This window comes from Neoarius graeffei, chromosome 7, assembly GCF_027579695.1.
Source record: "Neoarius graeffei isolate fNeoGra1 chromosome 7, fNeoGra1.pri, whole genome shotgun sequence".
NCBI lineage: Eukaryota > Metazoa > Chordata > Actinopteri > Siluriformes > Ariidae > Neoarius > Neoarius graeffei.
Window position 1 is genome coordinate 96,596,614 of NC_083575.1, and position 16,227 is coordinate 96,612,840.

Sequence of the window (16,227 nt, forward strand, 5' to 3'; positions counted from 1 at the left end):
CAGGTGATTTTCTGGCTAGAACGCTAACTAGTGACAAATCCTAGCACCAGGACAGACTAGACTTAAAGTGCCATTCCACCATTGGATGTATTCTTTGGCATAAAATACAATATATTTTATGACAAACAACATGACTAGACAGAGAAATCTTTTAGCTTCAAAATGATACATCAAACATAATTTTTTGACAATGACAAGTATATTAATTTTGCGACCAAAGTCACCTACCCTTTTAATTTCCGCGCGGTAGTGAAACGTGATGTCATCAGCAGGTTCCCCTTCTTGTGTACCACGTGTCGGTCTATTTTTAGACCAGGAAACCCCCAAAGTGAGAGAGTCATTTCTCCTCGTATATGGGGGCCAAAAAAATTGCGAAAAATTTTGAGTTAATCTTTCAGTTAGCTAGATTTATTGGTATTAGCTAGATTTATTGGTATTATTTTTATCGCGTTCTATCCGCCATTGCTGATAATATGTGCCACGTCACACGTCACGTGGTACACAAGAAGGGGAACCTGCCGATGACATCATCCGCGGAAATTAAAAGGGTAGGTGACTTTGGTCGCAAAATTAATATACTTGTCGTTGTCAAAAAATTATGTTTGATATATCATTTTGAAGCTAAAAGATTTCTCTATCTAGTGATACCATTTATATATGTTGTCAAAATATATTGTATTTTATGCCAAAGAATACATCCAATGGTAGAATGGCACTTTAATACACTCACCGGCCACTTTATTAGGAACACCCCTCCACCCACCTGCTGTTTTCTGCGGTTCTCTAATCAGCCGATCGCTTGATGCATCAATTCACACAGATACAAATCGAGAGCTTCAGTGAATGTTCACAATGTTCAAACATCAGAACGGGAAACATTGTGATCTCACAGTGAAGTGTGACTTTCTTTCTTTCTTTCTTTCGCTGTGGTATGGGTGTCGGTTTGATCCAGATGGAGCGTGAAGGTTTGAGTATTTCAGAAGCTGCTGATCTCCTGGGGTTTTCACACACAGCAGTCTCTAGAGTTTACACAGAATGGTGCGGAAAACAAAAAACACTGAGTGAGTGAGCGACAGTTCTGTGGGTGGAAACGAACGCCTTGTTGATAAGAGAGGGTCAGAGGAAAATGGACAGATTGGTTCAAGATTTCTTTTTTTGCCAGGAAGGGTATAGTAACTCATATAATCACCCTTTACAACCGTGGTGAGCAGAAAAGCATCTCAGCATGAAACAGCAGACAGAAGAACACACTGGGTTCCACTCCTGCAGCCAAGAACAGGGATCTTAGAATCAACAAGTTCCTATTAAAATGGCCAGTGAGTGTATATGTGTATAAATCCAATTTGAGTCGTCCATAGTGTTTGAAAACATCATGTTCATCTTATGAATAGCTTAATGATGATGATAAGTGTTAAATTATGGAGTTTCAGAACAGAGCTTTGACACTTTAGACGCTCCTCAGAGCCCAAACACGGCGGATCACAGCTCAGTTCTGTATTTGTTGTAGCAGATACACGCAGCTCTCTGGCTGTCCAGGTAGGATCTACAGCCAAGGTGCATGACGGCATCGAAGATCAGACTCACCCTTGATTCACACACTGATTCAGAGAGAAACAAAAAGACAAAACAGTCACAGTGATAAATACAGTAATACTGCAGCTCTGCCTCAAGGACAGAATCAAACACGGCAGTAAAAACCGAAGAGGAAAGACTCTTCAATAATGTCTTTACTGAGGTAATGGTTAAAAATCTAAATATATTCACGTTTGTACATGGATTACATTCAATGTGTGGAATTGATTTAACTCTGGAATCAAATCTTTCGAAGTGGCTCAATGGACGTGACATCAGTCAAAACATCTCTTTGCATAGACTCCACAGAATCAACTCTTTTGAATTGATTCGATAGAATTGACTCTATGATACCGACACTACACTGTCTGCTAGCTGCACAGAGTCGTCACTCAGGGTCCACTACATCAAGACTGTGTCTCAACCTTGATCCCTGACCTTGATCCCTGTCAGCTGTCCAATTATCGGCCAATATCAAACCTCCCCTTTATCTCCAAGATCCTTGAAAAAGCTGTGGCACAGCAGTTATGCTCATATTTACATAGGAATAACATCCATGAAATGTATCAGTCAGGATTTAGACCTCATCATAGCACAGAGACAGCTCTGGTTAAAGCAGTAAACGACCTACTGTTGGCGTCTGATCAGGGCTGTGTCTCGCTGCTTGTGTTGCTTGACCTTAGTGTGGCATTTCATACCATTGATCATTCCATTCTTCTGGATAGACTAGAAAATGTTGTGGGAGTTAAGGGAATGGCCCTCTCCTGGCTCAGCTCTTATTTAACTGATCGCTATCAGTATGTTGCTGTAAATGTTGATATTTCTAGACGTACTGAGGTAAAGTTTGGTGTTCCACAAGGTTCTGTCTTGGGTCCACTGCTTTTTTCTTTATATATGTTCCCTCTGGGCGATATTATTCATAAACATTGTATCAGTTTCCACTGTTATGCTGATGACACACAGTTGTATGTTTCTGCAAAATCTGATGAGAGACACCAGCTTAATAGAATTGAGGAATGTGTGAAGGACATTAGACACTGGATGCTTATTAACTTCCTTCTGCTTAACTCTGACAAGACTGAAGTACTTGTACTCGGACCACATGCAGCTAGAAGTAAGTTTTCTGATTACACAGTGACTCTGGATGGCCTTTCTGTTTCTTCACGTGCAGCAGTAAAAGACCTTGGAGTGATTATTGACCCCAGTCTTTCATTCGAAACTCACATTGATAACATCACCCGGATAGCTTTCTTTCATCTCAGAAATATTGCTAAGATAAGAAATTTAATGTCACTACATGACACGGAAAAACTAGTTCATGCTTTCATTACCTCCAGGTTGGATTATTGTAATGCCTTACTGTCTGGATGTTCCAATAAGTGCATAAACAAGCTCCAGTTAGTTCAAAATGCAGCAGCAAGAGTCCTTACTAGAACTAGAAAATATGACCCCATCACCCCTGTCTTATCCACACTGCATTGGCTCCCAATCAAATTTCGTATTGATTATAAAATACTACTATTGACCTTTAAAGCACTGAATGGTCTCGCACCACAGTACCTGAGTGAACTTCTGCTCCTCCATGACCTGCCACGCCTACTTAGATCAAAAAGTGCAGGCTATCTGCTTGTACCTCGTATAGTGAAGGCGACATCAGGGGGCAGAGCCTTTTTTTACAAAGCCCCACAGTTATGGAACAGCCTTCCAAGTAGTGTTCGGGAATCAGACAGTCTCAGTGTTTAAGTCTAGGCTGAAAACATATCTGTTTAGTCAAGCCTTTTGTTAATGGTGTTTATGAGGTAAAGGTGTAGATCTGGAGGGTCCTCAGACAGAGTGTTTTGGTAAACTGGGATGTATGGATGCTGTCAGTCCCCACTTGCTTGCTCACTCGAGTTTGTTGATGGTGTAGTGGCTGCTGCTTTATATCCTGGGGCCCCTCATGCCTGTCTTACCTTCTGGCTCTCCCCTTTTAGTTATGCTGTCATAGTTAGTTGCCGGAGTCCCTGCTTGTACTCAGTGCAATATGTATACTGTTCCTACTTATTCAGGTGACATTGGGCATACCTAACAACCTGTGTTTTCTCTCTCTTCTCTCCCCCCCCCCAAATCTGTCCCTCTGAGTTACATGTCAGTCCTGGGATCAAGACGCTGAACCTCTTCTGCTCCTCGGACCTGCCTGATCCATCCTGGTGCTCTGTGTCTGGTTGGAGTCTCATCGCATCGCTCCTGTGGAGGACGGCCCCATGTGGACAGTTGGGAGTCGTGCCTGGAGGACACTCTGGACTCCTGCAGTGGTGCTTTTGTGGCTGGGGACTGCAGTTGACTTGCTGACTTTAGGACTGCAGTTGACTTGCTGACTTTGGGACTGCAGTTGACTTGCTGACTTTGGGACTGCAGTTGACTTGCTGACTTTGGGACTGCGATTGTCGTGAATGGTTTTGCGCTCGAGTTTCCGTTGGTGGGGGGTTTATAGCATCAATGAAGCTGACTTTATGTTAGGACTGTTAATGTTAGAGTCATGTTGTCTGTTGTTGTCCAGGTGAGGTTGGGTTCCCTTTTGAGTCTGGTTCCTCTCGAGGTTTCTTCCTCATGTCGTCTGAGGGAGTTTTTCCTTGCCACCATCGCCACAGGCTTGCTCATTGGGGATAGATTAGGGATAAAATTAGCTCATGTTTTAAGTCGTTCAAATTCTGTAAAGCTGCTTTGCGACAATGTTTATTGTTAAAAGCGCTATACAAATAAACTTGACTTGACTACAGAATATTACATTTAGCCTTCAGATCTTTACTGCTAATGTGGCTTGTATCTTGTGGTGTGGCTTCTATATTTTTGATCTTGACATCATCTTCAAACAGCAGTCTGATTCCTTCACCACTGTCCTGTGGAGGTTGTTTTTAGGTTTTTCTTCACAGCTCTCACAATGTTTGTCATGAACTGCTGTTGTGTTCCTTGGCTGACCTGTTTTATGTCTTGTTCTTAATACACTAGTGGTTTCTTTCTTTTTCAGTTCATCCCACACTGTTGTATAGGTCATGCCCAATGCTAACGCAATGGCTCTGATCGATTTTCTGTCTTTTCTCCGTTTCAAAATGACTTGCTTTTCTTCCGGAGACAGCTCTCTGGTCTTCATGTTGGTTTAACCGTTTTAACAACATGCAGTTTTCACAGGTGAAACCCAGGGCTCAAACCAAGAGCAGACATTCCGAGCTATTAATCATTTAAACAATCGATCTAATTATCAGAACACACCTGGGCAACAAGAAAGACCTGTCAGGCGCATGTTCCAATATTTTTTGATCAATTGAAAAATGGGTGAATTCAGACAAAAGGTGGCAAGTTGTTTAACATGTCAGGATGTAAACATCAGGGAATGAAAGCTGAAGTTCTCATCTCATATTCATCTTTTCATCTCAAACCCAAATGTCTTCAGTATATAACAAAAAACAACAGCATTGTCTTATTGGCTTCTGATAAAAATAAAGGTTCAAGCTTCATACTGTGTCTAGATGATTGTGAATAACAAAGCTCACAAGAGGAGCATGTACACAATCAGTGTTCAAAGTTATTAGGATTATGGATTTGCAATTCATCATTACATCGGTATGAATGAATGTGAATAATAATATATAAGTATTATTTCCCAAGTGATTATTTTAGACTGTAGCTTGTTCCTCAAAAATGATTTCCCTGTGTTTACCCTGCACGCTCTGGTCCAGCTCCAGCACGTTCAGAAGGTTCCAACAAATGGTCTTCAGGCAAACCTGGAACTGTTTATCGCAGTCAAGTTTTCTTTGTCCACACGTGTCGTAGCAGCGGTCGTGTTGGTTACAGCAGTTGGTTATCGATGGGATTCCGATATCAAACTGCAGAGAAAAGAGGAAAAATAAAAAATAAAATCAAGTGTAAATAAACCCCTAAAACAGAATTAAAAAGGAAAACATATGTTGAATTGTATAGGTATCTACTGATTGTATCTCAGAGAAACTGTAACATGCAAAGTTTTATTTCTGACAACATGCATAATCCAAGATTATCACTATATCTACTCTATTTAGTGTACTATCGAGTATTATTATACATACGGGACATTTTTTCCATGGAATAAAAATGTGTTCTATTCCTAGTGGGTTTACTGATGGCATGCAATACTGTTATCATATCGCTTATCCCCCATGTATTACGCCACTCTCCACAATGGAGAATGAACGTGCAATATTATTATAATATTGCACATTGTCAAGACATCATACGTCAGAGCTCATGTGAAGATCCAATGACAAAACTTTTCTGCTGCACATGCACACAATCATTTTTTTGTCGACTGGGAGAGCGAGAAGACGAGGCTAATCCAGTGCCAGGTTTAAGCACTAAATAAATAAACTGAAACTAAAGATGCGCCGAACACCCGAAAGGCTACCAAAACTTCATTAAATATTCTTCACGCATACCGTATTTACAAGAAAAAAAACAGACCAACGGACATAGAAAAAATGGAAACGAGACACAACGGAGAAACAAAACTTCTGCGCTAGCGAGTGACTGTGACAGTTTGTAAACAAACATGGCCGCGAGGTTTGCTTCGTTAAAAGCGGAAGATTTTGAGAGAATTTTGGCTGCCAGGTCGCTCTGTTGTGTGTAGCTGTCGATGTTGATTTTAAAAGTAACTAAGTAAATTACACAGGGAAAATAATAATAATAATAATAATAATAATAATAATTAGGGGGCGGCACGGTGGTGTAGTGCTTAGCGCTGTCGCCTCACAGCAAGAAGGTCCGGGTTCGAGCCCCGTGGCCGGCGAGAGCCTTTCTGTGTGGAGTTTGCATGTTCTCCCCGTGTCCGCGTGGGTTTCCTCCGGGTGCTCCGGTTTCCCCCACAGTCCAAAGACATGCAGGTTAGGTTAACTGGTGACTCTAAATTGAGCGTAGGTGTGAATGTGAGTGTGAATGGTTGTCTGTGTCTATGTGTCAGCCCTGTGATGACCTGGCGACTTGTCCAGGGTGAACCCTGCCTTTCGCCCGTAGTCAGCTGGGATAGGCTCCAGCTTGCCTGCGACCCTGTAGAACAGGATAAAGCGGCTACAGATAATGAGATGAGATAATAATTAGCTTGACTATGCAGCATTGGCCTTCGCTACCACTACACCAGCTAGAAGCTAACCGGAATGCCGCGCTAACAGCACCGAGTTGCAGTTAAGCTCGTGTTGGCCTTCGAGAACGCTGATATGAAGAGTGTGTGTATGTATAATAATAATATTAATATCGGCTGGCTTTTTTCGTGGTATATCAGATATATTCCATTCAGCTACTCACCTTTGACTCATTCAGTATCATGCTAGCTGAATGGAATATATCTGATAGACCACAAAAAAAGCCACCCAATATTATTTAAATATCTCTGATCTGTTTGTGACTAAGAATGTCAAGGAAAGTCCAATTTCTTCCAAACTTACATAAAATCCAAACAGCGGAGTGCTGCATCCATTGTGTGATGGGTTGTGACCAGGTCGGGGAAAGGGCATTCCTCCTTTAAAGAAAAAGCCCAACATGAAATTAACCGCATTCCAGGTTAACATCAGAAATCTCTTGAATAATCACTTCACGGCTAAACATCAGGAATTCCTTTCATTTCTGACAGGTGCCACTATAGCAGTGCATTTATGTTGCTGGAGTAACGGTACTTCCATGAGTATTGCTCAAAACAGGCTCTTTAATATTGTGCATCTTCTCTACCATCTATTTTTTATTATGGATCCTTAATTCCTCCCATAATCCTGTGATGTATTTTAACATTTCTAAAAATGTGCAAACAGGGTTGACCCAAAAAGGTTTCAAAACACTCTAAAAGGTAGGACTTCCTGCGACATCCATGGATGAAAACACTTCATGTATACTATATATCCAAAAGTATGTGCACCCCTGACCAGCACACTCATATGTCCTTATTGAACGTCTCATTCCAGATTTAGTCCCCTTTCCTGTTATAATGAGTTCCATTCTTCTGGGAAGGCTTTCCACTAGATTTTGGGGCGTGGCTGTGGGGATTTGTGTTCATTCAGCTCCAAGAGCATTCGTGAGATGTTGGGATGTTGAGGAGGCTCCAGTTCATCCCAAAGGTGTTCAGTGGGGTTGAGTTCAGTCAGGGCTTTGTGCATCATGCTGGAACGGGAACAGGTTTGGGTCTCTTAGTTACTCCAGTGAAGAGAAATTTTAAAGCTACGCTGTACATGCTATACAACTGTGGTTACATTCTGGGGAAGAACTACATGGGTGTGAAAATTTTGGCCATGTAGTGTATGTTCCACTACAGCTGGCTTGACCTAAATGTGGTGACCCCAGGCCTCCAATTTTGAGGCATATTTGAGGCTTAAAGTTAGTCAGGAATTTGACTTATCCTTAAAGGACAATGTAACCTCTCGATTTCAGTGGAATCGTATGGAATAACTCCATCATGTGTACCAAAACCACAGGACACAAGATCACTTGAGTATCTAATGGTTCAGGAAGATCTGCTGTCCATTGCAGTCTTATGTGAAGGCTTCATCCTCCTGAATGAGATAGGTTCTGCTGGTCTATTGTCAAATTCCATCCACTGGGACCTCCAGGGTGGACTGATCCTGGGGACGTGTTATCACTAATGCCTCCCAGTGCTCTTCTCGTGGTCAAAACACCTGGTCTATGATTCCTTGGACTCCTAGATCCCATCAGGACCCCACTGGTGAAGTGCATCCTGTCTTGTGGCTTCCTCCATAAACTTCATTGAAGCGAGTGAGGTAAGGCAGTTTGACGATGAACTAACTTGGTGAATTCCAACTTTGATTGTGTCAAATTTTTCACTTGTTTAATCAGTAAGTATAATATTTCAGAGATCTTGATCTATGGGTCATGATCATATTTTCTGGTAGGTTTGGCAAACATCAGTTTTTTTATTTATGTATGTGGTGTTTTCAGATCAGCAGACATGTCCAATCTACCCCAGATGTTGTGCATAGATGAAATCCCCCAGGGGGCTGGTTTTCACAATGTTCTGCATGAATTAACATCTAACTAACTAGTTTGCTAATGTTAGCTAATTATTGAGGTTGCGAGGTGACTTTGATGATATTTGTGAGTAAATTTTTAATATTTTTGCTTCAGGCCTTTTTTTCTTTGCTTTCCATTTTAATGAGTTTTTAACAACTCTATTGTACATTCTATTGATTGAGCTCAACAGTTTGTCCTCAAACTCACCACAGGATTTTCTAGATCAGTGTTTCTCAACCACTGGGCCACAATTTTTTTCAAGTTTAAAGCCAAATACTAAATAGTTCAGGATGTCATAGTGTCCCAGATCCAGTAGTTGGTTTGCTGAACACTTTTCAAGTGGAAAAAATACATTTGTGGGTAAATTAAGAAGAACAAGCCTTTATTATTGTCACATTCCTCCTCTGCATTTAACCCATGCATGCATGCGCACATGCGCGTGCGCGCGCGCACACACACACACACACACACACACACAGACAGAGAGAGAGACAGAGTGCATGCAGAATAAATAAATATGTTTGTGGGTAGCCCTGTGATGACCTGGCGACTTGTCCAGGGTGTACCCCGCCTTTCGCCCGTAGTTAGCTGGGATAGGCTCCAGCTTGCCTGCGACCCCATAGAAGGATAAAGCGGCTAGAGATAATGAGATGAGACGAGATGTTTGTGGGTAAATTATCTGTGATGCCTGTTGGAAGAGAAGAGCAGGGAGGATTGAGAATCGAGTGGCTGTGGTTTGTTTACACCTGATACCAACATTTCTAGCATCCTAGCAATCATCACAAAGACGCATACAAAAAGCCCAGAAACTCCTCCTTACCCGGACAAAAACGATACAGGATTTATCTTGTAGTGTTCTGATCCCCAGATCTTTAACCCAGCTGCATATAAAAAGTTGTTCTCCTCCATGCTCTTCATCTGTGTGACCGTGTAGAACGATGTCTGCAGCACCAGGTAGTTTGAGATGTCAGGGAACTCAATGGATGGATCATTTTCCAATTCGTAGGAAAAATCCTTCTTTGTTAGTGTGTAAGGATCTAATCCCATTGAGTGGTTTCTATATCCACTTCTTTTGATTGGACTTCTTGGTTTTAATAACTTGATTGTTTTGCTGAACACAAACATGGTAATAAGTTCTTGTGTTAATGGACCAGACTCCACTTTTGGATCATTAATCCCTTTTGGACTGAGAATGACCTGCATGCAGGGGTTTGGCTTCTGGCACAGCCATACAGTTTTAAATACAATATCTACAATTAAAAAGTTTGTTTTTATGACATTTATTTAATTCCTGGGCTCCCATCTGTAACAGGGAGTGATGTCGCATCCCATTAATACACTTTACAATAGATTATTAGATTCTAATAGAATAAATGAGCCAAAATAATTGGGGATTTTTTTAATGGGCCCCGACTCGTTATGAGTATGAATAGGTGGGCCTTAAAGCAGAAAAAGTTGCGAAGCCTTGATGTAGACTATTTAATATTTACTATAACGAAGTCCGCTGATGTCATATGGAGTCAGAGCTGCACCCTGACACTAATTCCTGTGTGACGAAATGCTTTGTGTTGCTTTATTTGTCAGGATGGTTATAGGAACCTGCAGCAGGTGTGACAGCATGCCTGACAGAAAAACGAAACCAAAACTTATCAGTGCTGAAGCCGGGCTGTATCCTGCATTTCTGCTAATTAATAATTATTTCTCAGGAGTATTTTTTTTTTAACAATTTGAGTAAGTGATGGGAATCCTGATTCTTTTCAGTGACTCAGACTTTTGGATCACAAACAGCTCATTTTTTGTGACATATCGAACAGTAGTTGAAATTTCCATAGCAGCACTGAGTGTTAATGAATTTAGAGCTCTATAAAATATACACTGATCTAACGCCAGCTTAGAATTCATTCCAATAAAAAATACAGAATAATTAAGTTACTATTGTACTTTAATATTTTCATTTAAAATGTGAGCTGTTATTTCCAGTCTCAGGTTGTAGATTATAGTGGAGACATTACTCACCATCAGGGCATTGAAACTGACACACGCCATCAGATCCTGAAAATACATCCACGACATTTTTGAAGTATTTGAAATAATAGTAGTAAGTGTGTAACTTTTGGAGTTCATCCTTGATGTATTTTAGAGACTTTGTCCAGTCAGAGGTCCTGTATTTAGACTCCGCCAGTCCTGCACTGGACAGAAACGTCCCCCAGAGCAGGAGAGCTGAGACACTGAGCTGCTTCATACCCACTCAGGGTTCACTTCACCTCTGCTTCCTACATCACCTCTCACCTGTTCATCACACAACACCAACACACACACACACACAACAGCCAATCACAGCACAGCACCTCAGCCAATCACGGCACACGGCCTCCAAGTGGAATTCCTTTCCTCTTTAGTTCCCAGTCAGGTTCTGTTCAAAGGACACGTCTAACATTTTTTTAAAAAGGAAATAAAAGAAAATGCCGTGTGTATATTTATTGAAGTCATTCAACATTGTTCTTATTTTACTTTCACTTCAAGATGCAATAGCCAGGTTTTTTTCTTATTTGTACAAATAATCTGGAAAAACATGTTGAGCATGATAAAAAAATAAAAACGGTTTAAGCCGTGACCTCTGTATGAGTGTATTATGTGGCTGAGAAAATCTCTTTGGAAAACTGTATGAGTTTGGAATACTTGTTGGAATTTGGATAAGCAGTCGAGCTGTCAGTCATTTTATAGACACTCCCCAACACCCCTTTACTCCACCCACATCTCAGGATATAATCAGCAAGTGCCCAGAACAGCCAGATAATTCTCCTATCAACAACAAATTCTTAATGTGCTTTAAAAATGAATGACAAGAAAAGCAATAAAACCGGAATAACACTGGCAGTGTTTTTCCTTTATTACTGGGGAAGGAAATGAAGCTGGATACAGAATTAGTGATGGGTCTATGGTTGTTGCTAAAACCCGTGACATGGAACGTAACATGACGTGACATCGCTTGGGCAGTGACCTCACTGCAGTATGGGACAGGAAGGACCTTTGACATATGGGACAGGATGGGACACCTACCTTATTGTCTGTGATGAACTATAATTTGTTAATTAATAAATAATTTGTTGAAAAATTCTTGTGCTGACTTGTCATTTCTTCTTCTCATGCCATGCTCATGTAATCTAGGAATCATCCTGCCATTGTAATACCGGGACGTGAGGGGACGATGAAATGGGACGTAGCGCGACGTCATAAACGACGACAGTGAAACACCAGTTCCCATCTATGCAGGGACTGTATTCTTGCATGGAGGTTGGTGCAATTAAAACACCGTCATTATTTGGACCGATGATCCAGATCATAAATGCTGATTTGGAAGGTCATGGAAACCACTGGATTACTTTCTCAACTGTCGATTGTGAAGATGGTACAGTTAATGTATTTGACAGTGCAGGGGGGTCTTACTTGTGCTTTAAATTGATCAATGCAATCTGTAAAGTTGTGTCACCCAAGTCCAAACTGTTGACCATTAATTATAGATCATGTGACATGCAGGGTAATGGGAATGACTGTGGGCTCTTTGCCATTGCGAATGCCTTTTCCATTTGCAGTGCTGGATGCCCATCAACAATAATGTATGAAAAAACACTCACGAGGAAACATCTAATAAAATGTTTCAAAGAAAAAAAAGTTAGTTCAATTTCCATTCTTTGACGACCCACAGATATTAATAGGACCCCAAAAGCAACACGGCTCAACAGTGGAGCAGTTCTACTGTTCCTGCAATCTGCCAGAGGAGAGCGAGCTGTATTTCAGTTGTACTAAATGTAAACAGTGGTATCATGTGAAGGACTGCGGCATAAAACCCAGGATGAAATTAACAAAGCGAAGAATTTAAAATGTATCAAATGTCAGAGCAAACATGGAAGACCAAAGAAGAAATAAATATTAACACACACATACTAATTTGTTTGTTATTTCTTTCTTTTCTTTCTTTTGATTATTCTTGACTAACTAGAGTATGTTATCCAAACTATACCATGACACGTGACAGGACAGCTAAGGTAAGATACGTCTTCCCCAGGGGGGACGGGACGTAACAAGAGTTCAATGTCCATAAGCAATAATATGTCCGTGACAATTATTCCGGTCCTTGACGGGACGGGGAGGTCACTGACCGTGAGCGATGTCACATCACGTCCTGTTGCGTGTCACGGATTTTAGTAATCATCTGGGTCTATAAACACAATCTGTAGAACACGTGGAATTTTTTCGACAGACAGAGAGAGAGAGAGAGAGTGACAGGTATACTTTATTGACCCCCAAGGGGGAAATTTGGGAATAGCCAACTTTACACACTCTTGCTAATAATTATAGAAAATTTCAGAGTATTTGGGTTTATTATGGTTTGTTTTGTAGCACTGAGAAAATACAGTATTGCTCCTCTCTCTTGAAAACACTCTCCTCTGGCATTTTTTCAATGCTGTGTCCATGGATTCCATTAGAAAGGGCAATAAATAAGGAATCGTCCAAACCAGCAAACCAGACACTCGACAATGATCAGCACATATACACCTCCTGTCAGATTTATTGGTCCCAAAATAAAAAAAAATCAACACTTGCAGTCAGTAGATGTCAGTACACCAAGATGAATTTGCACTGATGCTGGTTTACAAGTCAGTGATCTCCACACAGGTGAAAAGCAGAAGGACATCACCAGGAGGTTACAGCTGCATCAGGATACGGTACCTAAGTTTATCACACATCATCACAGATATCCAGATGTAGATCCAAGACATTCCTCAAAAGACCAACCCTAGAGAAGACAGGGTTCTGTACCGAATGTGCCATACAGGACGTACAAAGTGATGAGTTCCAGAATCATACAAGGATACGAATTTCCAGATGAACAGTCAGTCAATCTCCGATTGTTGTCTCATGGGTTGTGAGTAAGGCGACCTGCTGGGAAGCTGAACCAGTCATCCAGGCATCAGTGTTTGGACTCAGCGAGACAGCACCAATGTCTGCGACTTCTGAAGATGTGTTCCGTTCTCGGATGAGTCTCATTTTCTTCTTCATCGCCAAGACGGCTGAATGAGAGTTCATGGTTCAGCTGGAGGACACTTCTCTGATGACTGTCACAGGATTTGTTGGCAGTGTTGGTGGTGGCAGCTCTGTTCCTCTCTGGGGAGGAATTTGTTATTGTGGCAAAACTGATGTCGTCATTCTGGAATGCAGCCAGGTATCTTCAAATTCTGAGAACAGTAACGTTGCCATAGAGTAGAAAACATTTCAGGCATAACTTCGTTTACCAGCAGGACATTTCAGCAGCTCGCTGTGCTCAAACAGTCCAGGAGTTTCGGAGCAGGAGGGCGTGAATGTCCTGTCAAGGCCAACATACTTCCCCTGACTGTAATCCCACAGATCACGCAACAGTCAAAGGGAAATGTGGGTGAAAAACGCAGCAGATATGTTATGGAGGGAAATGGTTTAACTCAGGATCGGGTGAATGATTAATTATAGAATGTTAACGGAATTAGCTTTGCCTCTGAGGTACAGACGGACAGACAGGAAGTGCAGCTTCGAGAAATGGAAAGTAACTTCTCCACACAAATAACAGCAAGTTGAAGAACATTTCGGTTCATTCGTGAGTTAGTGTTGTGTTTTAATATTTTCATTTAACATGTGAGCTGTTATTTCGGGTTGTAGATTATAGTGGACACATCACTCACCATCAGGGCACTGAAACTGACACACGCCATCAGATCCTGAAAGCTGAAAGTATTCAGACTCCACCAGTCCTGCACTGGACAGAAACGTCCCCCAGAGCAGGAGAGCTGAGACACTGAGCTGCTTCATACCCACTCAGGGTTCACTTCACCTCTACTTCAAAGAGAGAAAGGGGGGCGGGACTAAGAGCCCAACATTCGAGATAAGAAGGGGTGGGACTAAGAGCCCAACATGAGAGAGAAAGGGGTGGGACTAAGAGCCCAACATGAGAGAGAAAGGGGTGGGACTAAGAGCCCAACATTCGAGATAAGAAGGGGTGGGACCAAGTGCCCAACATTAGAGAGAAAGGGGGCGGGACTAAGAGACCAACATTAGATAGAAAGAGGGCAGGACTAAGAACCCAACATTTGAGATAAAGGCCAGGACTAAAAGCCCAACATTAAAGATAAGAAGGGGCGGGACTAAGAGCCCAACATTCGAGATAAGAAGTGGCGGGACTACCAGCCCAACATTTGAGATAAGAAGGGGCGGGACTAAGAGCCCAACATTAGAGAGAAAGGGGGCAGGACTAAGAGCCCAACATTCGAGATAAGAAGGGGTGGGGCTAAGTGCCCAACATTAGATAGAAAGAGGGCGGGACTAAGAACCCAACATTCGAGATAAAGGCCGGGACTAAGAGCCCAACATTAAAGATAAGAAGGGGTGGGACTAAGAGCCCAACATTCGAGATAAGAAGCGGCGGGACTACCAGCCCAACATTTGAGATAAGAAGGGGCGGGACTAAAAGCCCAACATTAGAGAGAAAGGGGGCAGGACTAAGAGCCCAACATTCGAGATAAGAAGGGGTGGGGCTAAGTGCCCAACATTAGATAGAAAGAGGGCGGGACTAAGAACCCAACATTTGAGATAAAGGCCGGGACTAAGAGCCCAACATTAAAGATAAGAAGGGGCGGGACTAAGAGCCCAACATTCGAGATAAGAAGTGGCGGGACTACCAGTCCAACATTTGAGATAAGAAGGGGCGGGACTAAGAGCCCAACATTAGAGAGAAAGGGGGCAGGACTAAGAGCCCAACATCTGAGATAAGAAGGGGCGGGACTAAGAGCCCAACATTAGACAGAAAGGGGGCGGGACTAAGAACTCAACATTAGAGAGAAAGAGGGTGGGACTAAGAGCCCAACATTCGTGATAAGAAGGGGTGGAACTAAGAGCCCAACATTAGAGAGAGGAAGGGGTGGGACTGAAACAAAAAAAGGAAAAAAATGCGCAAATTACAAAGTAAAAGTATGAATAATGACAGTTGTCCCATTAGAAGAGGATTTTTTTTTCAAATTTGAAGTTACAGATTTACAGTAGTCTGAGTTTGTCACTGTTCATGTCTGATTATTTCTGACATCATAAAACAACAAACACAACAAACGTATCACAAATTTTTCTCACCCTGAGACTCACAAAGAGCTGATTAAAAAAACAACAACAATGACTTAACAGTCGCAGTCAGGAAACATTAAGAACTCGTCTCGTCTGGGATGAGATCAGGCCTTAAAACATAAACAAACAAACAAACAAAATTCTTCAGTTCCTCATGTTTACTGTCAGAACACCGAGTCGTGAGGAAACTCGGGGATTCGTTTACTCCGAGACCAAAACTGGATCTGTGTATCATGTTCTTTCTCCTCAAACTGCCCCGGTGACGACCTTCAGAACGGAGACGGTTTCCTCCAAAACACCAGACTCATGGTGTTTACACGGTAAGTGTGAGCGTCCTCTAGTGTATATGGACAGAACTACAACTGCAATAGGAGGAAAAGGAAAAAAAACAAGCCTGACAAACTTTTCTCTTCAGTCCCTTCAGACAAAAACTGTTGAAACCTCGTGAACCGTAGGAGTGATTATTTAAGGAAAAAAACCACAGCTGAGCAG

General features: G+C 41.9%; 1 protein-coding gene across 4 annotated transcripts; it reads right to left on the reverse strand.

The window, feature by feature from the left end:
* Nucleotides 1-633: 633 nt before the first annotated feature.
* On the reverse strand, nucleotides 634-16,219 carry LOC132889791 (group XIIA secretory phospholipase A2-like). Of its 4 annotated transcripts, XM_060926614.1 has the most exons (6): nucleotides 15,745-16,219; nucleotides 14,307-15,544; nucleotides 10,609-10,644; nucleotides 7,023-7,096; nucleotides 5,270-5,435; nucleotides 634-1,598 (listed from the first exon to the last, which is right to left on the reverse strand). In XM_060926614.1, exons 2-6 carry the CDS (start codon nucleotides 14,431-14,433, stop codon nucleotides 1,480-1,482), a joined length of 522 nt encoding a protein of 173 aa, XP_060782597.1. In that variant the 5' UTR covers nucleotides 14,434-15,544; nucleotides 15,745-16,219; the 3' UTR covers nucleotides 634-1,479. The 4 variants fall into 4 exon arrangements, with proteins under 4 accessions (XP_060782597.1, XP_060782596.1, XP_060782598.1 ...); XM_060926613.1 differs by lacking the exon at nucleotides 14,307-15,544 and having other exon boundaries at nucleotides 10,609-10,881; XM_060926615.1 differs by lacking the exon at nucleotides 10,609-10,644.
* Nucleotides 16,220-16,227: the final 8 nt, after the last annotated feature.

Bases quoted from the DNA above. Each gene is read 5' to 3' on its own strand.
- LOC132889791 (XM_060926613.1), bottom strand. From the start codon at position 10,834: ATGAAGCAGCTCAGTGTCTCAGCTCTCCTGCTCTGGGGGACGTTTCTG. The intron at 7,097-10,608 runs GTGAGTAATGTC...TTTTCTTTAAAG, and splicing joins TCAGTTTCAATGCCCTGATG to GAGGAATGCCCTTTCCCCGA. The intron at 5,436-7,022 runs GTAAGTTTGGAA...TTTTCTCTGCAG, and splicing joins CTCCGCTGTTTGGATTTTAT to TTTGATATCGGAATCCCATC.